The 25,872-nt window shown below is 48.6% G+C and overlaps 1 protein-coding gene across 1 annotated transcript in view; it reads left to right on the top strand.

The window, feature by feature from the left end:
- The window catches only part of LOC147730399 (apoptosis-inducing factor 3-like), a 402,100-nt gene that overhangs the window by 232,331 nt on the left and 143,897 nt on the right, over positions 1-25,872 (top strand). Inside the window, exon 8 of the mRNA XM_086955207.1 lies at positions 1,668-1,754. Coding sequence (XP_086811333.1) covers positions 1,668-1,754 — 87 coding nt within the window. The remainder of the gene's footprint in view (positions 1-1,667; positions 1,755-25,872) is intronic.

The raw sequence follows: 25,872 nt of genomic DNA, 5'->3' as shown, positions 1-25,872 counted from the left end.
ACGAACAGAAGGATCAAGACCAGGGATATAAAAAGAAGTATAACCGAAAAGACAAGGACCAGGGGAATAGGGCCAGAATGCTCAAGACCATGAAGACCTCCAATTCTGGTCTTACCCTTGGTCCTCCCGGTCCTAACCCTGTTCCTGAGCCTTTGAGCCCTGGTTCTCCTTCTGCTTCTCTTGGTCATCCTATTTTTTTATTTTTTTATTTTCAGAGTTTTATAGAGCGCGGACAAGACCCTTGCGGGTATCAGAGCGCTTTACAGTACATGGGGATAATAGTAACATGAGTCCATTGGGCAATCATAGAGCAGGGAAATAGGAAGTGACCTGAAGAGTGAAGGTAATACAGTAAAGGTAAGTAAGTCAAAATAAAAATAACATCATTGAGAACGACAAAAAGTAGAGCAATAAGGTGCCAGACAAGAGTGAGCTGAGGAGATATGGTAATGATAGATAGATTGCTTAGGTGGGTTAGATTGATGCCATGTACATATGTACTTGCGGAAAACATAGGTCTGTGTTTAAGATAATTTTGCCATAAGAATGCCTTTTACTTCCCATTTGAAAGCTGCAGTGGAGGGGTTCAGTCTTGTTTCTGGGGGAAGGGCATTCCAAATCCTGGGCGCTATTCCATAGAAGGAGCGTTTGTAGGCTTTTTTCTTGTTGAATCTTTGTGGCATCAATAGGAGGTTTTCCGAACTTCTCCTGGATCTTATTCCTCCAGATATTGTAAGTTTCTGTGTGAGATAGCTGGGTGCATTGTGGTGTATGGCCTTATGCGTCATGCACGCTATTTTCAGGTGAATTCTGGCTTCAAATGGCAGCCAGTTTAGAGATTTCAGGTCAGGGGAGATGTGGGCCCTTCTTTTTGAGCCAGTGATGAGTCTCGCTGCCGCATGGGTTGAGGCTTTTAGGGGGGCCGTAGTAGCTGTAGGGAGACCGCAAAGCCAGACACTTCCGCAGTCCAGCCGAGGTAGAACTAGAGCTTGCACCGCCATCTTGAAGTCAATCCCCGGTAGGAAGGGTTTCAGTTTCCTCAGTGTGTTAATCTGAAAGTTTGCTCCCTTCGTTGCGTTACTAATGTGTTTCTGCATATTGAGGTTGCAGTCCAGTGTTATTCCCAGTGATTTCGCTGAGTCCACAATAGTTGGTTGAACGTTGAATGCAGTAAGGTGTCTGATCCACTCATGCATTATGGGGACTTTGGCAGGTGGGGCAATTAGGAGGAATTCTGTTTTTGAGGCGTTCAATTTGAGGTGATTCTCTGCCAACCATGTTTGGGTGGTCTTAAGGGTAGTGTTAAGCAGGTTGATGTCTTCAAGAGTGTTGATCTTAAGGTAGAGTTGGGTATCATCAGCGTACATGTGGAATTGCACATTGGACGCTTGTAGCAGATCGGTGAGTGGTTCCATGAATAAGTTAAAAAGAGTTGGTGATAGCGAGGATCCCTGTGGAACTCCTGCTGCTGGTCCCCATGGCCCTGTTCTTCAAAGCACTGGACCTCCTTGTGGTGAGGAAAAGAGAGGTGAAAGGTAGAGGACCTCTCTGCCATGCATTGTGGCCTTGACCTGCAGTGATCATCTCAGTGATCCATGGGCCCCTTATTTGACAAGAAAGGTGCAGACTTCTATTTTTTGACTTTCTGTCTTGTGACTCCTCTCTAGATGATGAATGCCCCAGTTGCGGAGCTTTTGCTGAGGTCTGCAGAGTTCTTCAGTACTCAAAGTATCGAAGTCTGGACTAAGAAAGAGGTAAGATGCAGTGGGGAGTGGAAGATGTGTATCAGAAGTTAGATTAAGTTGAAATGTGGACCCAATGAGATGTACTAAAATGGTGGTTTGAGACTGGGAGACTGTACAGGGTAGTCACTCTGTAAGCAGGAATGACATGTAGTCCCAAATAGAATGTAGAAGAGATGTTTATTCTCTTTATTGGACCCATAAAGGCCATCCTTCTAGTCCTGGAGTAAGCTGGCAACTGCTAGACCCACCAGATGCCGAACATCTCAACATACTCAGAATACTCAGAATACTAAACCCCACTCAAGCATAAACATGAGTACAGGAGAGCATGGAAATAAAGATGTAAAATATACAATACTAATCCAACATAAACAAGACACCTAAGATAAGAAGAGTTTAAGTATATATATATATAATTAAACTCAATAGCCCCTACATTAGTCCTTTGCTCACGAAAAAAACAAACAAGAAAAATGATGTGGAAAATTTAGGTATAAACATCACCTAAAGATAAATCATAGTCCAAAAACTTGGTGGGCAATCTGGTAGGACGAGAGGAATGCCTCACTGAGTAATGCCTCACATTATCCTTTGAAGCAACACCAGATACATAAGTATGAAGTGTGGAATCACAGGCACCAGAACTCCCCCCCACCAAGACCTCACCACTTAAACAGGAAGCAGTCTGGACACCAGAGAAGATAGAATCATGGACCCCAAAACCATCACACTCAGACCACTTGTTGCCAAAGTCCATGGTTAATATGGAACTCTCATCCTCCACCCCAACACAGGTGTAAAGAAAAACCTAAGCGTGTCCTTCAGAAATGGGAGCTACACTACTCTTGTTCCAACATCCTTTGTTCTGAAGAAGAGCAGATGCCCTGCTGACTTACAACACTTTGAATGGGGAAGAATACCTGGACCTACCTTTCACCACTCCAAAGGGTTTCTTGATTAACACCCAATCTCCGACCGCCACATCCACATATTTGGCATTCTTCTTCTTATCCAAGTTATTTTCTGACTCTTTTGTTGGTTCTCTACCCTTTCTCTCAAATTAGTGGAATTATACTGAACACCCACAGCTTCACATCTACCTTGCAACTACCCCGGTACAAATTTGGTCCTCGCATCCCTTGCCCTCAACATTGTGAAGGGAAAAATACAAGGGATTGCTTGTGGCTTAGTGAGGTATAACCAAGCTTTTTCCTTTAAGTCCTTAACATTTAATCCAGCTGAGAGGGCAGTTTGAACCCCCTCCTTCAAAAAAAAGTTAGCCCTCTCCACGAAACCATTAGCTGCTGGATTGTATAGAGCTACTTGAAGATGTTTAATATCATGTTCACACAAAAATTCATTCAGCTTACAAGGCACAAAATGTGTATTGTTGTCAGTCATAATTTCCTAGAGGTACCTCTCAAACAAAAATATCCTCTTAAGAAATTCCAAAACACACTTTGTGCAGGCTGAATCTACAGATTCAGAGAAAAACCACTTTGAAAAGTAATCAATCGCAACCACAACAATTTGTTTTTAGATGCAGGTGAAAGGGACTCGAAAAATCTAATGCAACCTTATCCATGGCCCCTCCGGGAAGGGAACAGGAAAAAGAGGCTTTTTAACTGTTCTCCTGTATTTATCAGAAACAATACATTGAGGACATAACCTTACATTACCTCCAACTTCTTTGTCCATGTTGGGCCACCAGTATACTTGCAGTAATTTCTTACAAGTGACTGATATACCCATATGCCCCTCATGAGCAATCTTGCACATAGCTTTTCTGGAGGTACAAAAAGAGCATTTCTCAAACAAAATTGTCCTTCACAAGTCAATTCTGAGGCAAATTAGACAATCCTTTGAGGCCATTCAACTGTGACAGAATTAAACACTTTATGCAGTACTGAATCTTGAGCCATGGCATCTAGCCACTCTTTTTCTGAAATAATGCCTTGGTACCCTGAAATAGCACCACCTCCATCGTACATTCAGCATTCAACGCATATCGTTCATCATCGGCAAGGATAAACTTGACAGACCATCAGCCTTGTAGTTCTTACCACCTTGCACATACTTAACCTTCAAAATCATATTTTAATTTGGAAAGAAACCTCACTAAACGTGCTGACGCCTTGCCCAAGCAAGTACCACTTACCAGGAAAACAAGAGACTTATGCCCAGTAAATATATCAAAGAAAGTGCCCCCATATGGGTTTTACATTTTTGGGCACCAGACACACAGGCTAAAGCCTCCCGCTTTATAGCGCTGTAATTGTTTCTGCCTCACTGAGTGTCATTGAAACAAAAGCCACTGTGTTTTCCTTGCCATCCACAATCCTACCAAAAACAGCTCCAGTACCCTTCAAACTGGCATCAACCGCAATAAAAGATGTCCACTGAGGAACAAAAGAGTTCAAGGCAGGAGCTTTCACAACCAATTTTTGACCCTTTTAAAAGCTTCTTTTACCTCTTAAGACCAATCAAACGTAGTCCTTTTCCATTTTACTGGCCTTAACGGTTGACCAGCTAATGTGTACCCAGGAACAAATCTGGCACAATATTCACACAACCTCACGAAAGAACATAGTGTCCTTATCCTCTGGAGGTGGGGCATTTTTAATAGCCTCGAGATTGCAAAATATGGGCCTAAGGCAATCCTTTAAAATGGTGTGATCTAAGTATTTGACCCGTTGCACCAACAATCTGCACTTCTCAGGCTTTACAGTCATTCCTCTGTCATCCGAAATGCTCCAAACCCTCTCAAGTACCTTCAAATGTTCTTCCTCACTTTTAGTAAAGATAAGGATGTCATCCTGAAAGGTCTGGACACAGTTTTCCCTTACAAATAGAATAGTTATAGTTTCCTGGAAAACACCGGCAGCTGAAGCTAGGACAAATTGCAATTTCAGGTGTTTGTAGTGCCCATGAAAAGTAACAAAAGTGGTAAGATCTTCTACTCCTTAGATAGGGGAACTTGATGATAGGCTGAATGCAAATCTATAGTCGAAAAGTAACCAGATTCACCAGTATTTGTCATCATCTCCTGGACATGAGGCTTTTGGTAGCAATCAATCAGAATGTTTTGATTGATGGAACGCAAGTTAACACACAAACAAAGATCTCCTGAAGCACTACTCGGAAAACCCACTCAGAAGAATCGGTAGGTAAGATGACCCTTTCTGCACACAATGTATTCAGTAATGATTTCAGATCCTCTCTCACACTCAAGAGGTCTGACCTTATGAACTATCGGGGTTACATTCCTCTTGAGCTTGATTTTATGCTCGAAATTTTAACTGTCCCAATTTCATCCTTGAACACTCTGGGGTACTTTGCCATTAACTTCTGAGTGAGCTTCTTATTGGTATCTACAGCCAACATAGGCATGTTCCCCTAGTACAGTGGGTTCAGAATGACCTTGTTTTAAGCCCAACATGGCTAAATCTTTCCAACATTTTTGCTGCGTCCTCTGACTGAGACATGACTTTTTGCCCAAATTATCCTTCTCAAACACATGAGAGTAGCCACCAAGTATCTCAACATTTCGATGTCAATTTCTCCAAATGCTTTAGGATTAAGATGAGTACTGGCGGGGACAGTAGATTTGGACCGCAATTTATAAAAGGTGTTGTCTGCTAAAATAGTTATGGCAGCTCCTGTAACCGCCGTTACCGATAATGAAACACCATCAATCACAGCTTGACACAAAGGTCCTTTGATCTTCATTCTCTACTAGGGCATCAACAGTCAAAAGCATGTTGCCCATACCTTTCACACAGTCTCTCATATTCAACTCTGCACTCTTATTGTGCTACTCAACTCTATTAATATTGACACTATTGGACCGATGCACCTTAGCTCTACATACAGATTGAAAATGCCCCATTTTCATACAAAAGTTACATGGAATGGTAGCATGGAAAGAGCTACTGTTGCTCATATGATTCTTGAATCCACATCTAAAACAGCTGTAGTTCACTTTCCTGCTTCTAGCACGCCTATAAATCATGGCATACACAGAAGTACTATCAATAATACAGTTAACTGGAGACAAGCCACTCTAACCAGACAAAGCCTGTGGGGACACTATTGATCTCTCAACACTTTAAGCTTTGTATATTACTTCTGTTAAGAGGGATCCTTGCATGTCAATAAACTCTCATGCATTGTTTGCGTGAAGCAATTGAATGCAAATTGGTTTCTTATATAAACCCCCATGCTGTTTTCAAACTCGCAGGTGGAAGCCAACACTCGCAATGCTGCAATAAACTCCTCTGTGGACTAGTCACTTCCATCGGTACTCTTAAAAAAATTGTGATGTTCTAAAGGCACATTTGATTCCTCAGAGTATTGCCTATTCATCCTTTATTTTTCCTCTGCATATACATTCCAATCACCATTATCACCAAAGGACGCTGCAATCTGAGGAAGGCTATTGAAACCTCTCTGCCTGCTATGCTTAGATGGTTGAACATTAAAGCTAATTTTCTTGGCGGTTCATATTCAGTGGCTGCCGGATCATTTTCTGCTATACGCAACTATTCTTTCCATTTCAAATCAGGCTTCACTGGTCTCTGGAGAAATGGTGGTGGGTGAATAACATCCAGGGAGTTGCCATTTTTTTTTACATGTGCAGTGTAACACAAAAAAATAAGCAGGCCAAGGTGAAGTACACAATTTCATGTTCCAGAAAAACAGGTATCACCTGTTGGTTGTACTCTGCCATTATCAGCTGAGACAGAGGAGCTCTCAACCGTGCACACCGCTGTGAACAGCCTGCGTCTGACATCAGACTGCTGGTGCGTGATGTAGTGCATTGTGGGGTGCGACCACCAAATGTGCGCTCCAGAAGTTCTGATCAGAATGTGTGCGCTGGTAGTTCCGCTCAGAACCCTAGGGCAGATCCATGTGCTGAGAAAGATGACCTTGTGGAAGCACTGCCAACCACAAAGTAGGTCACAATCATTATTAGAGTGTACACAAAACATGGTGCTCACTTCTGCACGCATATCCAGCCATCACAAAATGTTCGCGGGTAGAGCAGAGAGCTCCTCAGCTTTGCTGCAGGCTGTCAGTGGGTCTGTCAAAGCTTAGCAGTCCTGCTACATTGACACACCATGTCTTATTTTAGATAACTTACAAAAGAAGTTCAGTCAAGTGCACTCCTGTGTGTTTTTAAGGTTTCTCGAATTCATCCATACTTCAAAGATTATAGCGTGCAGCCCGACCGTGGCCTGCCCTGTTGCCACGTGCTAACGAAACGAAAGGAAGTTGAAGCGCGAGTACACTCCATACTTGGACGCACTGCAAAGCTACCTGTAGCGTATCACAAATACACCAAATTACTCCAATTTTAAATCCAATTTATTCCAGGTAATCCACATTTTCATCGCGATTCATCATGTTACATGGTAAACAATAGTATGATTAGCTTCTAAAACGGCAGATGTGCCACTGGCTTCTTTCTGTCGCATGCCCCATACATTAATCATATCCTTAGTGGTTCTTTTCCCAATGCATTTCGGGGTTATCTCAGAGCCCTTCTTCAGGGGTTCACTAGAAATTTAAGAAAATACATTTCAAAAACACTTCATGTCAAATTACATCAACTTTTTACTTAACGTTATTCCCGCTATGTGCGATGTAATGCGCTGTGACCATTTGTTCAAACAAGACTCGCCTCGAGTTAAACTTAAATTGTTTTACCCCTTCCCTTTAAACATTTCAATTGCAACGCCACGGTTTTCTATCTTAAATGTGAACAACCATCAAGAACCATCTTCCCTTCATACCTTTTGATCTATGGTGTGCTGATCTCTCGTTTGTCACAATCCGATATTCATTAAGCTTCTGACGTTCACAAATGTAAACTGGTTCTCTAAAAACTCCTCCCCTCTTTGTTACCCAATAGCGTTCACCAAACATTATGTCTCGCTTCATGCATGAACTACAAGTCCCATGGTGCAATATATCAATCAACGTATATTCCTGTGCATTTGAAATCTTTCTATCATTCTACCTTTACATTAGGCTCTTGTTTAAACTTTTCGCTCATATGCCCCGCCCTCCCTTGGTTGTGTGTATTTAACATTAATGAAAAAATTGATGGAGTTCGTTTTCAATTTTTTAATTACTTTTTCAATTTTTCAATTTTATGTTAAGAAGCTAGACTATAGTTGGATGGGAAGCTGCTGATGAATGGTAGCACTGGGGAGTTGTCTTGAATAAATATATTTCGACATGAATCTACACTTGGACCTCTTCAGTGGTAAAGATACTACAAAATGTTGTCGACTATTTGTAGAACTCCCTTGTTCAGCATACACAAGGATCAGTTATTTTCTTCAATGCAAAAGGTACTTTTAAAACTTGTTTCAAGCATAACTTAGCAACTTATGATAAGCAACAATTCTACTTAATAATTTTTTGTTTGGCTGCTGGAGTTTAATTGGTTCAGATCCAGCGTGCTGGGCATAAAGCATATTATCTGTCATTATCTAGTGCTTTTCAGATAACTGTTGATTTTATTCTAATTAACTGTGGATACCATCGTATAGGTGTTTGAGCAATCTTTAATCCAGCGCTTAGTTATTGCGGCTGCCAGCAATCTTCCCACTTGACATTACTGAGTGCATTCAAAATATTGGTGTAGGCGCAGCCTTAAGTATCCTGCGCAAGGGCGTTGCAGCAGTTTTGAAGATACCTTATACCAAGTGCTAAGTTTGTATTCAGAATTGAATTTAAATTCTGCTTTTACCTAGGGAGCAGAAAGTCCCATAGGATCACCCTTATCCTATGGGAAGTAATAACATTTACATTTTGGATAAGTGTTCACAGGTTCTACAGAGAAGTGAACTTAGACTCTTTGTATTCTTCCTGTATTCCTGTTTGCATATTTGTATTTTAAATCCCTTGTGACTTTTTGATAAAATCTAACAATTTTGCAAATACACCTTCTTGTTGTTTTTCTTGTTTATTGCTTTATGTTTAATGTATTTATGTGTGAAAAGTCAGTTGTGTATTTAATACACATGATTGACTGAACTAAACTCCACCAGGACCATTAAATTGTCCTATATAATAAACATTCTCAAATCATCTAAATACTCCTTTGAATAAACTCCCTTGGAGGCACTCCTTACCCATTTCATAACTTTCACCCAAGCCCCCAAAGGTATATTGGGTTGCTCACTGTTTGTACCCTTTATCCAATCTAGCATCCCTATAGGATGCATAAAAAGCTGTCTTAGGGGATTTAAAACTAGTGGTGCCAAGATCTAGAGGATTTGAAAATAAATATCTGAAAGAGACACGTTAGTGATAGATTCCTTACCTTAGAATATCCCCAGGCGTCAGACTGGATCCGGAAACTTTTGCGTAACAGTACCCTTGCGCGTCGGTAGGCGTCGTCTGCGGCTCAGCGTCCGTCGTCGGCGTCGTGGGCGCCGTGATGACGTCGTCAGAGTACTTAGACGCCGCCTCCGCGTGCTGACGTCAGTTCTTCTTTTTTCCGCACCTTCTTTTTTCCGGACCAGCAAGCGCAGATCTGGAAACAGCAGTAACCCTTAGTCAATTTTTGCCAAACTTTTTTGGATCATTTTTGATCATTTCTCGAAGTCTTACGACTCCGATCGGTGCCGTAGGGATGCCTGGTTTCAAGCACTGCGAGGATTGCGACCGCACGATGTCGGTCACGGATCCTCACCACCTGTGCCTAACTTGTCTAGGCGTCGACCACGACGACAAGGCCTGCTCCGACTGCCGGGCCCTCTCTTCGAAAGCCAGGCGGGAGCGGTCCCGCAGGCGACTTGAACTCCGGCAGTCGGTCCCGCGCCGTGCGAGGTCCCGGTAGCACGGGAGGTCGAGGGACAGGTCGCGGGCTTGGAGCCACCACAGTTCCGAGAGTCGGCACCACTCCTCCGGGTCGAAGTCGTTGTCCGGTAAGAAGCACAAGAAGTCGAAGAGGCGTCATCACTCTTCTGACTCCCCCCGACGCTCGCGCGATGCGGCCGGGGGTTCGGGTGACACCGCCCACGCGGCTCCGTCGGAGTCGCGGGCGTCGCGTCTAGCCCAGCCCCACACCCTCCGGTCCATGGGTACGACGCGACGCCGGGGTAGATCGAGCGCTTCCTCATGGCCATGAGGTCCCTTTCTCCTCCGACGGGATCCGCGGCGCCTCCGGGCCCAGCGGACCCGTCTGGGGCCCCTAGCGGGTCAGGGGCTTCGGCCCCGATGCCATCGGGTGCTGCGGCCCGACGCCGCTGGCGCCTTCGGGCCCTGCGCCGCAGGGCCCCGCTGTCCCGACACCGCCGGCGCCTTCGGGCCCGGCGCCGCAGGGTAAAGCGGTCCCGATGCCGCTGGCGCCTTCGGGCCCGGTGCCGCGGGACCCCACTGGACCCTCTTTGGGATCTGGATCGTCGCCGGTGGACCTTACGACCCCCCCCCGGCCCGTCAGGTGTCACCTCCGGCGCCGTCCTCGGGCGGCAACGCCCCCGATGCCTCCTTCGTTCCGGTTCCGACCTCGGAACGGCGCCGCTGGGCGCCGTTTTCGACGGCGTTTGGAGATTTTCACTTCTATGAGCCGGCCCCATGGATTGAAAACCCTGAGTATCAGGAGATGGGTGATGAGGAGGATTGGGAGGGGTCTTAGGACCCTCTGACCCAAGCGTGTCAGTCTCAGGAGGACTGGACAGGGGAACTTGGGGAGGCCAGTGGCCTGGACACCTCTCCAGACACTGGTTTTGTCTCCCCTCCTACCGTGGCTTCGGAGGAGGGGGCAACCTATAGTGTGTTGTTGATGAGGGCTGCCAAGGCCTTGGGCCTTGAGCTCCCCGTTGCGGCCGTGAGGACTAACCTCCTCACTGAGGTCCTTAAACCGCAGTCAAGCTCGGCCGAGCCTCTGCTGCCCTTTAATGAGGCCTTGACCGACGTTCTTTTGGGCACTTGGTCCAGGCCCGTTACGGGTTCGCCCGTAGATCGGAACGTGGCCAGACGCGACCCATGTTTCCTGTCCACCCACCCCACCCCACCCCCGAGAGTCTGGTCATCCAGGCCTCCAATTCCCAGACCGCATTCCCGTCGGCTCCGCCGGACAGGGAATCCAAGAGGTACGAGCAGTACGGCAAGAAGATCTTCTCCTCCCTTAGTCTGGGACTGCGGTCTTCCAACACCTCATGCCTCTTGGGCCGCTACACTCACTCTCTGTGGGAGACGGTTGCAGAAGTGCTGCCAGAGTGTCCGTTGGAGGTACGGGCCAAACTCGGCCAAGCCGTTGTGGAGGGCCGTGATGCAGCCAAATATTCTATCCGGTGTGGGCTGGATACCACCGACTCACTTGGTAGAGCGATAGCAACGACGGTGGCGGTTAGACGCCACGCCTGGTTGAGGTCTGCCAACTTTTCGGCAGATGTCCAAAACACTCTGATGGACATGCCGTTTGATGGCCGTCGCCTTTTTGGCGACAAGGCAGACCATGCGCTTGAGCGCTTTAAGGACTCCAGGGCTACGGCCAAGTCCTTGGGCCTCTCGGCCCCGCGCCAGCAAACGGATGCCTTTCGCACTGTCACTTCGGACAGGTGGGTGCTGCAGATCGTCCGGAGGGGCTACACCCTCCCCTTCGAGACGACCCCTCAAGCCATGCCACCGCAACACCACCGCGTATCGGGCGATCACTTGCGGCTTCTGCAGGAGGAAGTTTTGGCCCTCTTGGCCAAGGGGGCCATCGAGCGCGTTCCTGGGCCAGAAGTAGGATGTGGTTGCTACTCTCACTACTTTCTGGTACCCAAGAAGGGCCAAGGGGGCCTATGCCCTATCTTGGAGTTACGGAATGTCAACGGCTTCCTCCGGAAGGAGAAGTTCAAGATGCTGATCTGGCTCAGGTCTTAACTGCCCTGGACCCATGAGACTGGATGGTAGCGTTGGACTTGCAGGACACTTATTTCCACATCCCTGTCCTGCCTGCCCACCGGCGTTACCTGCGGTTCACGGTAGGCCACGAGCACTTTCAGTTTACCGTGCTCCCCTTCGGCCTTACCAGCGCCCCACGGGTGTTCACAAAGGTGATGGCGCTGGTCGCAGCTCATCTGCGCAGGTTAGGGGTTTCAGTCTTCCCTTACCTCGACGACTGGTTGTTGAAGGCGGGCTCGCCCCAGACAGTCGTCAGCTACCTCCAGACGACGGCAGACCTCTTGCACCAGCTGGGGTTCTCCATCAATGTGCCGAAGTCACACCTGTGTCCCTCTCAGAAGCTCCTTTTCATCGTAGCGGTTCTCGACTCGGCGCAGTTTCGGGTTTACCCACCCGAACAGTGGGTTCGGGATATACAGGCTCTGATTCCAATCTTCCAGCCTTTATCCCGAGTTTCGGTCAGGTTGACGCTGCGGCTTCTGGGGCTGATGGCTTCCTGCATCCTTCTGGTGCATCACGCCCGTGCGGATGCGTGCTCTGCAGTGGGACCTGAAGTTTCAGTGGGCCCAACATCAGGGCAACCTGTCCGACCATGTCCTGATCTCGGAGGGCACTGCGAGATAGCTGCAGTGGTGGCTCACGGACCGCGATTGGGTCAGCGGCAGATCCCTCTCCCTTCCCCAACCGGAGCACGTAGTTGTGACAGACGCGTCTCTCCAGGGCTGGGGAGGCCACATGGGAGAGGCGGAGATCAGAGGCCTCTGGTCTCCGGCGGAGTCCCGGCTCCATATCAACCTTTTGGAGCTGCGGGCGATTCGTCTAGCACTGAAGGCATTCCTCCCCTCTGTCCAAGGGAGTGTAGTGCAAGTGTTCACGGACAACACCACCGCCATGTGGTACTGCAACAAACAGGGCGGGTGGGGTGGTGGACCCTCTGCCAGGAGGCTCTGCGCCTCTAGCGATGGCTGGAACATCAGGGCGTGACTCTGGTGGTTCAACACCTGGCACGTTCTCTGAACGCCAGGGCGGAGGAGCTCAGCCCCCGGTGCATGATGGATCACGAATGGCATCTGAACTCGGACGTGGCGCAAGGTCTCTTTCTGCAGTGGGGAGAGCCTTGGTTAGATCTAGTCGCCACCAAAGAGAACGCGCAATGTCATCAGTTCTGCGCGTTGGAATTTCCAAGGCGGCACTCGCTTGGAGACGCTTTTCGTCGCGAGTGGAGTTGCGGTCTGTTGTACGCCTTTCCGCCTGTACCACTTCTGCCCAGAGTGCTGAAGAAGATCAGGCGCGACCGGGCACAAGTCATCCTTGTGGCTCCGGACTGGGCACGAAGGTACTGGTATCCCGAGCTACTCAGTATGTCAGTCGATCCCCCGGTTCGTCTGCCTCTTCAGGAGGACCTTCTGTCGCAGCAGCAGGGGACGGTCCTCCACCCGAACCTGTCCAGTCTCCACCTCCATGCTTGGAGATCGAACGGCGACAGTTGAGGCCATTTGACTTGCCTCCTGAAGTCTGTAACATCATTCTGGCAGCCAGGCGTCCCTCCACAAAGTCGGTATACGCCTGCAGGTGGAACAGATTTGTGGCATGGTGCACAGCAAAGGCTGTGGATCCCCTCAATGCCCCTCTTTCCGAGGTTCTTCTCTTTCTTCTTTCTCTTGCCCAGCAGGGCTCTGCTCTGGGCACTATCAAGGGCTACATTTCTGCTCTTTCAGCCTTTTTGAGGCTGCCTGATCAACCTTCTTTGTTCAAGTCCCCTATTGTTAACCGATTCTAGAAAAACATCACACATACGTTTGTTCCCTCCTGTTCCCTTTGTGATGCCTCAGTGAGACTTGAACTTGGTTCTGACTTTTCTGATGTGCACTCCCTTTGAGCCACTTCACAACTGTCCTCTTCGCCTTCTTACTTTGAAGACTGCCTTCCTCGTAGCCATCACCTCTGCCAGGAGAGTGAGTGAGCTCCAGGCTCTATCCTGTAAACCTCCTTTCCTTTCAGTCCATCCGGACAAGGTTGTGTTGCGGACAAGGCCCTCTTTCCTGTCCAAGGTAGTCACAGCCTTCCACATCGGGCAGTCCATCACCTTGCCCACCTTCTTTCCGCCTCTGCATCCCTCGAGAGAGAGGAAGAGAGGCTCCACCGTCTGGACCCAAAACGTGTGCTCTCGTTTTATCTGGATCGCACACTCCAGTTCCGGGTGGATGACCAACTCTTTGTTGGTTACATGGGCGCTAAGAAGGGGAAAGCGGTGCACAAGTTACTCCTTGGCTAAGAAGGAACCCCCTGTTGGGCTGAGGGCTCATTCCACTCGGGCCACAGCAAATACAACTGCCTTGGGCCGAGGAGTGCCCTTGCAGGACATCTGCCAGGCGGCTACGTGGGCCTCGCTGCACACGTTTGCAAGACACTATTTCCTGGACAGCCAAGTCCGGAGGGATGGCTTCTTTGGCCGTTCCGTCCTCCAGGACTTTCTGGTGTGATTATTGGTTCGCAGACCCACCACCGGGGTTGGTATTGCTGGGGTATCTATTCTAAGGTAAGGAATCTATCACTAACGTGTCTCTTTCAGATGCACAAGTTACTACTTGTGTAACGATATATCTGTAAGAGACATTAGTTAGTGATAGATTCCTTACCGACCCACCCATCCTCCCCGTTCTGCGAACCGATATCTAGGGTTAAAGTCATCCCCTTTCAGGGCCCTAGTTTCATAGCACCAGTGTTGGTTTTTGGCATAGCTCTGCGTTTCTGGCGCGGAAAAGCTGTGTCTAAGAACTGACGTCAGCACGCGGAGGCGGCGTCTAAGTACTCCGACGACGTCATCACGGCGCCCACGACGCCGACGACTGACGCGGAGCCGCAGACGACGCCTACCGACGTGCAAGGGTACTGCTATGCAAAAGTTTCCGGATCCAGTCTGATGCCTGGGGATATTCTAAGGTAAGGAATCTATCACTAACTAATGTCTCTTACAGATATATCGTTACACAAGTAGTAACTTGTGCGTTCGCAATTCACACCAGTTAAACTTTTATGTACTGCGGCCACCCAGGGTATTTTCATTCCCTTGTCACATTTCAGACAGTCTGATATTATTTCTCTAGTTGGTTGGGCCGCAGGGTTTCTCCAAACGCTCAGCCAAAGTAATGCTGGACGGGTCTTTATGTAATCTTCAACATATGGCGGGTTGAGTTCACAATGACAAGCATATTTAGAGGCAGAAATAGGTGCGCCCAGGATTTTGCGGCGAAATCTATTCTTGTCGTCCTGGATGCTTCCACTATTAATATGGTCCCAAACTTCAGCACCGTAGGTGGCAATGGGTATACATTGGAGTCTAAAAATTTTAAACAGTGGCAGATACCACCTCTGTATTCCTGGGCTTTGATAACCCGAGTATCATATTAGTCGAATTTGTGAACTTCCTCCTGCAATAAGCTACATGGTCCGTCCCCAATCCATTAGAGGCAAATACTAGACCAAGATATGGGAAAGTGGGTGTGCTCTGTAAACTACGAGAATTTAAAACTATCGATGACTTGAAATACTTCTTTGACCGACACGCCATTAAAAACTATTTTTTTAATTTAGTGCATAAATCCAGGGCGGCCATAAAGTCTACAAAACCACGCACCAACACGCGGAAAGATTTTGGGGTGCGGCCCATCAGCACCGCATCGTCGGCATATAACAGAGCCGGAAGTATGGTACCGTTAATGCGTGGGACGTCTTGGGTCAGTGCTACCAAAGACTTATTCAGATTGTTAATATACAGAATAAATAAAAGAGGGGCCAGGACACATCCTTGCCTGACTCCTATATCGACTTCAATAACTTTTGAGACCTCACCGTCCCTGCTGATGCGCACTCTGGAGTGTAGGTCTTTATGCTGATAAGATAAAAAGGATACTAGGGACTCGTCCAAACCATAGTTTAAAAGGGAAGTCCACAGCCGAGACCTATTGACAAAGTCGAAGGCCGACGTAAGATCCATAATTAACAGATATATAGGTGTTTTCTTAGCTACATTATATTTTCCAATAATCAAGTTGAGGTTAAGGCATTGTTCAACAGTGCCGATATTACTCCTGAACTCCAACTGACAGGGATGTAGGATCTGACACTCCTCGGCCCCGGACCTGATCTTATTATACCGGACCCTCCCCAAAAGTTTCAGCGTATTATCAATCAGGGAGATCGGCCTGTAACAACTCAGGTTTGACCGGTCCCCCTTTTTAAAAATCGGCACGATTATACTGGAGGACCAAGTATGGGGTATGGGAGAATTGGTTAAATTATTAAAAACATTCAGCAATAGGGGCACTCAAAAATCAGGGTAGCTTTTAATGAGATCAATGGGCAGACCGTCAGGGCATGGGGCTTTACCTCCCAGACTCTGATCGATGGCCTCCACTACCTCCAATAGGTCAATCGGAACCCTGGTAGTCATTACGTACTCACTAATAGTTGTAGGTGATGCCAGAGCACAGTAGATCTTGCTAAAATGCGCTTCCCAAGACTCACTGGAGATATTACAACCAATAGCAGACATAGGGTTCCCTATAGACCTCATGCCCTTAACTGACGACCAAAATATCCTTGCCATTTTTTAACGCCATGGCCCGTTCAAGATTATCCCAATGCTCTCTTATGATTGCCTCATTTCTGGTTGTTATAGCTCTTTTATAAGATAATCTAAGTGATTTAATAAGGGAGCTATCTCTGGGATATTAGCAAGCGTCCTATGCAGAGCTCTATTAGCAGAGGAGCAGTCCGCATTAAACCAACATGGGTCCAGGTAAGTTTTCTTATTGGGCCTAGATAACAAGATTTTGACGCCTGCGTAAAGCTGTGAAAAGGCGTCAACTACCTTTGGATTATATTCCTTAAACGACAAACAAGTGTCAATCAATTCGGGGTGAGAACTTACCATCCTGCCAAATATTGCTTGGTGGTCTATGCCACGCCAGACCAATCTAAGATTGCCAGTAGAGAGGGACAAATCCCTAGCACCGCACTCTATATCATAGGTCGGTCTAGATATAGAGCTCAAGGTTTGCTTAACAGGGTTGTGATCCCCCTGTAGTGTGGGTATCACCTCAGCTTTTAGCACAAAATTTTCCAAAGGGGCAGTGATAAAAATATAGTTAATGGTAGAAGACGAGCCCCTACCTCGGTAAGTGGGTTCTGTGTGGCAGGCTCTTGTCGTCACTTCTGCTAGCTCCATTATATCTGTAAAGTGGTTAATACTCAGGAGATCTAGTAATTGGGCCCCCTGTGACATAATGGTGCCATATTTGTAGGATGGATGGCAGAATAGATGTCTCTCGGAAGTTTGACAATGAAAGCACCCCCTGAGCAAATACCCTCAAATTTAATGCCGCGATTAGATGTCTCTAAATTAGAGATAAAATTAAACAAATCAATAAAGTTCATATTAGGAGCATTCTAAAAATCATTGTTGTAAAAGTTAATTAAAATAAGCGAAGTCCCCCGTTTATAGATTAGGGCATGAAATGTGTCATTATTGATAGTGAGCACCCTGGCACGGCCCCCTGTTCTAGTTTTAATCCAGATTGAGAGGCCTCCAGCTGGCCTTCCAAAATCTGGGGTGGGGACTACCATGTTAAAACATTCAAACCCCTCCAGAAACAACTCTCGAGTGGCCCAGGTCTCTTTGAACATTACAATGTCTTGTTTGTGGACTAACTCCAACCAGTCAGGCAAGTTCATTTTGAGCGCGAGACCAGCTACATTCCAGCTCAATATTTTGAGAATGGATTCAACGTTAGGGTTTGCTGGACTATCGAGTTTGCAAGGCCGGAGTACAATTAAGGGGGGGGCAGACTCTACTAATTCAGGTTCTAGGCAGGGAAAAGACAGTCAATCCTGGCTATCCAAACCAGATAGGGGCAGAAATCTGTTGTGTAAGGAGAGGTGGGGGCAGTAAGAGGTGTATCAAAAAGTGGTGCCTCCAGGGGAGGTTTATAGGAGTACCCCAAAGGCAAGGCCCAGATACTGGTGTTCAAATTAGGGTGTACCTCCTGGGACGATAATATTGATTTAGCCAATGATGGTCTGCGAAAATTAATAACTATACAGTCCCCTTTAATACATTTTAGGAACTGTCCCACCCAACCAACTCTTCGTTCCATAAGAATGTGGTCAATGAATGACGTCCTAAACCCCTTATGTTTGGACAGCCAGTCTAAACTCTTGTGGCATAATTGCTCCCATGATTCTGTCTGATTTGGCCTTAGTGGGGGCACACCTGCCAAGACCACAACATAGATGCAAGCCTCTGGGGGTAAATTTAATAGCTCCCTACTACCCAAAGGGTCTGACAATCTAGTAATATCAGTACCACCCTCTCGTGGTGTGCTGCCCGCATCATGAGTATTAATTCGAACCACAGTGGGGATACTGGAAGTGGGCTTAATGCGTGTCACATTCTTACCAATTGGGCAATTTACACAACCATTATCAGAGATGCCATTTTCTCCACCATTACCATTACCCTTGGATGCAAAACACAACTTAATTTTGTCACACATGTCGCAAGAGAAGATCGCTGGGTTCAAGGTAGGCGCACCAGTAAAGGAATTTGTGCATGTTAGCATATTGTTGGATGGTATAGATGGCATTCCCGGAGCAATAGTCGCAGTAGAACCAATTTGAACAGATAGTCTTTTTAGGGATCTCAAGATGAGGCGTGGGTAGATGTTCTCTCAAGGTGGTGAGGAAACTGTCAAGTGCACCTTTAGCACGTTCAGTGATGGTGTCCACAATATAGCCAATAACAGCTTCACCACAGCCTTGACTTTCAAAAAGGGGCAGGCCGTTCTCAGTCTGAGTTCCGATAGTGCGACAAGAGTCAATAACTGGGATATGCACCTGCGCAGCAACTGTCAAAGAATTTGAGGAGGAACGTATCCAAGAGCTCGATGATGAGCGGGATGAACAAGGGCGGGTAGGCTGCTTCCTCTTAACATTTATCGCTTTAGCTGGCTTCCTTATGCGTTTCGCCCCAGCAATTGCATCAGTGCTCACCGAAGTGTCTAATGTAACCATATCTGAGGAGAGAGCTTGTGATGTAGTGCCGCCACCAGAAATAGCACAGCTGGTAAAAGAACTGTCTGGTGCACTGATATTCGTATTGACGTCCAAGGTAGAAGGTGGAAAGTGAGGGGGTACCCCCAAACCGAGGGAGAGATGCCTCTCGGTCAGTTTAATCTCGTTGCTCACAATACTAACCACTCTTTCCAGCATGCAGTCAATGCTTGTTGCGGCGGGCCTTAGGACCGGCTGGCCCACTCGCTTCCCCATGATCACGTTTAACCAGAAGTAGGTGAGGGATATAGCAAAGTTCAAATAAGCTCACCGTAGTATGTCAGTTCAGCAGAACTCCGATGGAAGGGGGTGGCCCAGCCCAGTCTCCTCCGGTCTCTGACGGGCGCGGACAGGCCCGCCCATGGCCCGGGCTTCACCCGCCCATGGCCCGGGCTTCACCCGCGTGCGTCCCGCGCTGCGGGAGCCCTGCGTTGGTTTTAAGTGCCTCCTGGCGCTTTGCAGCGACGTGCACGGCATTTGCTGCCGCTAAGGATGCTGGGGCTTGTGGTCCCGCCCGGCAACCTCCGCTCACAGCCAGAACCGGGACAGCAGGACTGCCCAGCTGACTCTTCTGGCGGTGGTCTGCAGCAATGCGGCGTTCCCCAAGGTAAATGGCACTCAGGAAAAGGACTGATTTAGGACTCAATTCTGTTACAATTTTACACATGTTTATGGGTTGGTGTACTTGTTGATAATATCCCACATGATACTTCTTGCAAGTTTCCTGGCACATCCAAACGAACATGAATCATCATGGGAGGAATTTATTGATGTTCCCTTCTGAGTGAAAAATAACTGATGGCAGGAGCCAAGGAACACTGTTGTACAGTTTAGGCTAGGCCGGTTTAATTATATAAATATACCACACTCTTTCTCCCTTAACACAAATAGAAGGGGATGATACCTTGTCTTTATATACTAGAACAGCGGTTCTTAACCTTTTGACTTCTGTAGATCCCCAATGAATCATTACTGGAATCCGGATACCCCCACTGAGACATTATTGGAAGCTTGGGGTCCCTTGCCCAAGCAATTTCTACGATTTGGGCTTCAAATCAATATACAAAAATACAAAAATAAGAATACACCAATCATATGCTCAAATATTGAAATATTTTGTGTAATTCACAATCAAATATATAAAAAACTTCAAATGTTCAATGTTGCTTCTTTATTTGTATATACTGTGCTCATTTTCACTTATTAATTTTTTTTAAAACATATTTTATTGATTTTAAGCCACAGATAAACCACAACATCATCAACCCCTCGTAGCAGTATCAAATATATGTTCCATTTTACTCCTAACTTAACTCGGATCCCTCCCCCCCATTCGGCAATTGTGTGAGCAATACCAGACATTCATATTCACATAACATAACAGTGGCTATTGGGACAGTCAGATGTAACACAACGCACTTTGCCTGCATAGCACATGGATGTTCCATATAGTTCAGTCCTCAGCTCCCTCCTGGTGGTCCCGTAAAACCTGCACCAACGCTACCCACGCCCTAGCGAGCTCTAGCGCTTTGTCGTTATTCATGCGCTTAGCCTGTCTCATTCTAATAGAGCCTTCACTATTCGCCCACTTACAGAGCTCCGACCTCCACCTCCTATACAGTGGCCCTCCCTACGATTTCCAATGCCATGTTATCTCCCTTTTCGCAAGAAGTAGGCCCCGGTCTATGAATTGACTAGTAATTTTAGTCTTGGCTGTGTGTGGAAACCAATGTAGCAGGCACACTGCCATATCAAAGTTAAGATGCCTGTCTGTGATCTCTGTAAGGAGTTCCCCCACCTCCGCCCGATAAGTGCCCAAGGCAGGGCAGCTCCAGAGCATGTGATCTAATTCAGCACCCAGCTCACGGCACCATGGGCATGCCGCGTCCTGAACCCGGAAATATTTGGTAATCTTTCCTGGAGTCAGATATGCACGGTGCAATATAAAGAATTGTACTTGTTGAAAGCGTGCATTTCTGCTACCCTTCCACGCCCTCCGCATAATGTGTCCCCACACAGTGTCAGGTATCTGCTTAGCTATGCTAGCCTCCCACTTCTGCTTGAGGCCAACGAGAGGGCTGAGTCCCTCGTGCATCAACCTGGAATAAAGACAGGTCACCGCTTTAAATGTTCCTGCTGCCATCACCACATATTGACAGGACTTGGCTGTCACCGGTTCGGTCCGTCCTCCTTTCCAGTGTTGTCGGAGTGCTGCCAGAACCGCCGCATGGAGCAGAAAACTGCCATCTGGTAGCCCATATCTGTCGTGCAAGGTCGCAAATGGGATCAGTTCCCCATCTTCGTACAGGTCTCCTACCACTTGGAGCCCTAGCTGTTCCCACTCCATAAGGGGAGACCAATCTCCACCATGCGGCAGGGCCGTCAGCACCCCCAATGGGATTTCCGGGGCATAGTGGGGCCTTACCCCAGCTCTGCGCTGGCTCCTGCCCCAGCAAAGTTTAAGAGTTTTTTCCTCCAGCGTCAAGTCTCATAAGTTAATTTTTTGTTGCATGACTATGTAGGAAAGGACGTGTCTCTGAATCCCCACCCCACGCAGCTGCTCCGGGCCTCTGAACTCTAATGCTACATGTTGTGTTAGTATCTGTAGTTGGGCAGCCAAATAGTAGAGGTCGAAGTCAGGAACCACCATCCCCCCCTCAGCTTTGAAGCGCATCAGTGTAGTCAGTGCTACTCTCCATCTCCCCACAGAAAGCCTATGAGCATCGAGCGCAGCTCCTTGAATATGCGTGGAGGGACCCAGATTGGCAGAGTCCTGAAATAATAAAGTAATATAGGTAGGGCCACCATCTTGACGAGGGCCACCCTCCCCACAACTGACAGAGGAAGCGTCGACCAGAATGCCATGCTTCCTTTCAGTGCGCCTATACAGCGCCCTACATTACTGTCCAGCATGTCCGTGGCTTCGTGATAGATTCGAACCCCCAAGTACGTGAGGCATGTTGGTTCCCACTTCATCGCATCCAACAGTTGTGGAGGCAGCACACACGTTCGTAACGGAAAAAGGCACGTCTTACGCCAGTTTACTTTCAGGCCCGACAGGGCCCCAAACTGCGACAACAGGGACACTGCGTACTGCAACGCCTCTTCCGCATTGTCCAAGAACAAGAGCAGATAGTCTGCATATAAGGATATAAAGTGAGGTGTATCTTGTAACCAGAGCCCCCGATAGGCTAATCCCGATCTAGCTCGTACTGCAAGGGGCTCTATTGCCAGGGCAAACAGTAAAGGAGAAAGCGAGCATCCTTGCCTCGTCCCCCTCAGGACCCGGTACTGGGCTGATATCACCGCCCCCAGTCGTACTCTAGCCCTCGCCGAAGAGTATAGCACTTTCGTCCAAGTCCCAAAGTGTTCCCCCACACCAAATCTCTCCAACACTCTGTGGAGGAAGGGCCATTCCAAGCTATCAAACGCCTTCTCTATATCCACCGACAAAACCGCGGGCAACCGCGCCTCAGGGTGGTTCCCTCCCATAATCCTGATCAGCCTCCGATGTTCGACGATGTATTCCTGGTCGGAATAAATCCCGCCTGGTCCGAGTGTACTAACGTGGTCATATAGGGTGATAATCGGGTTGCTAATATCCGACTCAGGATTTTATAGTCTACCGTCAGCATAGACAGCGGCCGGCCTGTAGGAGGTCACATCTGTCGCACTCCTGCCTGGTTTCAAAAGGGGAATGACAACGCCTCACGCTTTGACGTGGGCAAGTGACACACCACCTTCACCTCCTGATAGACCTCCAGCAGACGGTGTGCCAAGATGTCCACCTATTGTGAATAGAATTCAAAGGGGAGCCCGTCAGCGCCAGGCGTTTTATTTCGGGCCATGCTTTTGATCGCGCTGCGGATTTTGGACAGAGTCACATCCGACCCCAGCAGCTTCGCCTGTTCGTCCTCTAAGGCCGGGAGGGGAATCTCAGCTAAGTAGTCGTCTATCTCTGCCTCCTCTCCATCGAGTTGGCTCTGATATAGTGTTTTGTAGTACGTTAGGAACCGCGACGACACCTCCCTTTGGGTGTAAGCCACGGTACCCGTTCCAGTCTCTATGCTCATGACTGGGGCTCCCCTCTGCACAGGATCAGCCAACCGCGCTAACAACGCGCCCACTTTATCACGCTCCGCATGGGTTTTTATCATGAAGTTCTTGTGGTCAAAGCAGCGGAGGCGCTCCACTTCCGCCGCTTCCTTTGCTTATACAAGCCTGTCCTGTTAAGTAGGCTGTTCCGGTCTCAGCTTCTCCACCTCCCTTAATCGCTCCTCCGCTTTGGCCACACCTCCCATAATCACCTTCCGTACTCCCGAGAATTTGCCAATACAGAGCCCCCGTATCACTACTTTGAAGGCGTCCCACTCCTCTGCACGGGTGGAGGCCGTACCCTGATTCTCCTCAAAATAGTGTTCAATGCCCTCCCTAACCGCCGCTTGAAAGGCAGAGTCCTCCAGGTTGTCGGGTTGGAGCCGCCACGTGGGTACGGCTGACCTCTCCTGTTGCCAATTAAAGGACAATAACAGCGGGTTGTGATCAGTAATGGTCCGAGCTAGGTACTCTGAATGTGCTACCAGGTGGGCCACCGTCCGGGAACATAGTATAGCATCTAACCGGACGTGCAACTCATGCTGAGCCGAAAAAAAGGAGTAATCCCTGTCATGAGGGTGGTGTGTACGCCACACATCTACCAGGCCCCAGTTATTCTGCCAGTCCAAGCGTTTCCCTGCCACTCTCCTGAATGGGGAATTAAGCAGTGGCGGATGTGATCGATCCAGGGCCACGTCACTTATGGAATTAAAGATCCCTCCTACAATTGCTGGCCCAGCAAAATATCGCGCTAGTGTCCCTGAAAGACCTTCGAAGAAGCGTACCTGATCCACATTGGGAGCATAAATACTACAAAGTGTAACATCTCTACCAAACAACCTCCCTTCCACCGCTACGTACCGTCCCTCTGGGTCCAAGGCATGGCTCGTGGCCTGAAACGGAACACCTGCCCGCACCCAAATCGGCGCCCCCTAGCGAACGCCGAGTACGACGTGCTAAAGACCTGACCCCTCCATCTACGCTGCAACGCCCGACCCTCCACCTCAGTAAGATGGGTTTCCTGAAGCATAGCTATGTGTACTCCTTTCCGCACCAGATATGCATGGACCTTATATCTTTTAGCCATTGAATTCAAGCCACGAACATTCCACGTGATACAACGCAGTTCAGGTAACACTCTCATCCCGCCTGTTCCACCACCTCCAGGTGTCCCGCAGTCGGCCACTCACACCAGAATTGCGGCCCCAAACAACAACTACCCCTTCAACAACCCCCCCCCACAGAACAGGACCTAATCCAAAAATATCAGACCCCATCCAAACTAATCCCTCACACACACACCTACACCCTGTAGCAGCCACTACAGGTTGCCTTATGGGCAATCGGGGGCAGCTCAGCCCCGACAGGCAGCAGCGCCAGCTACTCACTCCATCGCCCGGTGCTCCCACATCGTGCACACAGGATCGAGTGCCCCTCTCTCCCCCATAGTCAGAATTAGGTGGCCCCATTGACCCATGCCATATGTCCGCCCTTCCTTCCGTTACTCATCCAGCATTCCGTCTGCCGTCCTGGGCGTGACGTCCGGGCACCTAGTACTGTCTGTGTCCGAGTGTTCGACTTCCGACCACTGCCGTTCTTCTTCAGTGTCCGTTCCTACAACTGAGTCCGGTTTCTGGGAGCCAGTGATCGCCGCCGCTGCCTCCAGCGCCCCCTGTCTTTCCGCCGCTACCTGCGAAAGCAGCTGTGCTCGCAAATTCCTGTTACGCTTCCGCAGCCTCTGGGATTGGCGGACCTGTGGCACTTTAGACAGCTCCGATCGTCGGTGTTCTTTATGATCTGTTCCGATGTGTTCCCGCTCTGTATGTTGCGAGCCATGTCCACACATCTTCCGTCGTGTGTAAAAACTGCGCAAGGCCATCCACTATGATTCTCAGCTTCGCAGGGAACATCAATGAATATTGGATCCCTTATTCCCTGAGCTCTTTTTTAACTGCCAGAAACGACGCGCGGCGCCTCTGGACGTCCTGCGTGTAGTCCGGGAAGATCGTCACCTTGCTATTCTCCATCGCAAATGGGCCAGATGAGTGGGCTCTTTGGATCAGCAAGTCCCTGTCCTTGTAGTGAAGCAACCTCGCAACCACCGGCCTGGGGGGACGGCCCAGCAATGGAGGCTGTGCTGGTACCCAATGCGCCCTCTCAAGCGTAGAGAAGGTAGACAATCCTTCTGGCGCCACCGTCGCCCTGAACCAGTTCTCCAAATATGCCACCATGTCTGTCCCTTCAATTTGTTCAGGAAGGCCCACCACGCGTACATTGTTGCGCCTATTGCGGCTCTCTGCATCTTCCGCCCGCTGCTCTAGGACCCCTATGCGATCCAGCGCGTCCTCCAACTTCGTTGCCAGAGCCGACTGCGCCGGCGCTAAGTCTCGGAGGGTATCTTCACTGGTCTTGACCCTGTCTACCAGTTTCGCATGGTCCGCCCTCAGGAGTCCCAGACCAGTAGCTACTTGCGCAATGTCTTGTTGTAGGGCGTCTTTAGAGGCGGCTATTGCTTCTATGATCCTGTCGAACTGCTGCTGGAGTCCCGGGTCGGGCCCCCCCTCCCCTGTCTTACATTCCGCGGTGGCAACACCACTCTGGTCCACAGTTTCATCCTTTAGGCTTCTTCTTGGCTATTAAGTCCCCTACCGGACAGCCTACGGAATGCGTCACCTCAATGGCCACTCCGCTGTTCCCTCACCTCCTCCGCACTGCCAGTGCTTTCAATGCCACGTGAGTTGTGCCTGACCTAACGCTAATGTCCAACCTGATGTAAGGCCCAGTACTGAGCCACTTCTAATTCACCCCTAATCGGCCAGCAACAGCAGAGACCCTGGCCAGTCCTCCAGTAACTGCAGTAGGCGCGCAGTCTTGCCCTTCCAGATGCAGAGCAGCCGCTAGGAGAGTTTTCCCAGGAAGGCTCGTCCCTATCAAGCTCCAGGCACTCCCTTCTCAGCGCTCCTAGGATAGCCCCTTGCTAGTTCCAGGAGAGCGTCCCGTGAGGTACTAC

Source organism: Lissotriton vulgaris, chromosome 2_1, assembly GCF_964263255.1.
Source record: "Lissotriton vulgaris chromosome 2_1, aLisVul1.2, whole genome shotgun sequence".
Lineage (NCBI taxonomy): Eukaryota > Metazoa > Chordata > Amphibia > Caudata > Salamandridae > Lissotriton > Lissotriton vulgaris.
The sequence above is the reverse complement of the archived record's forward strand: the minus strand, read 5'-3'. Positions and strand labels throughout refer to the sequence as shown.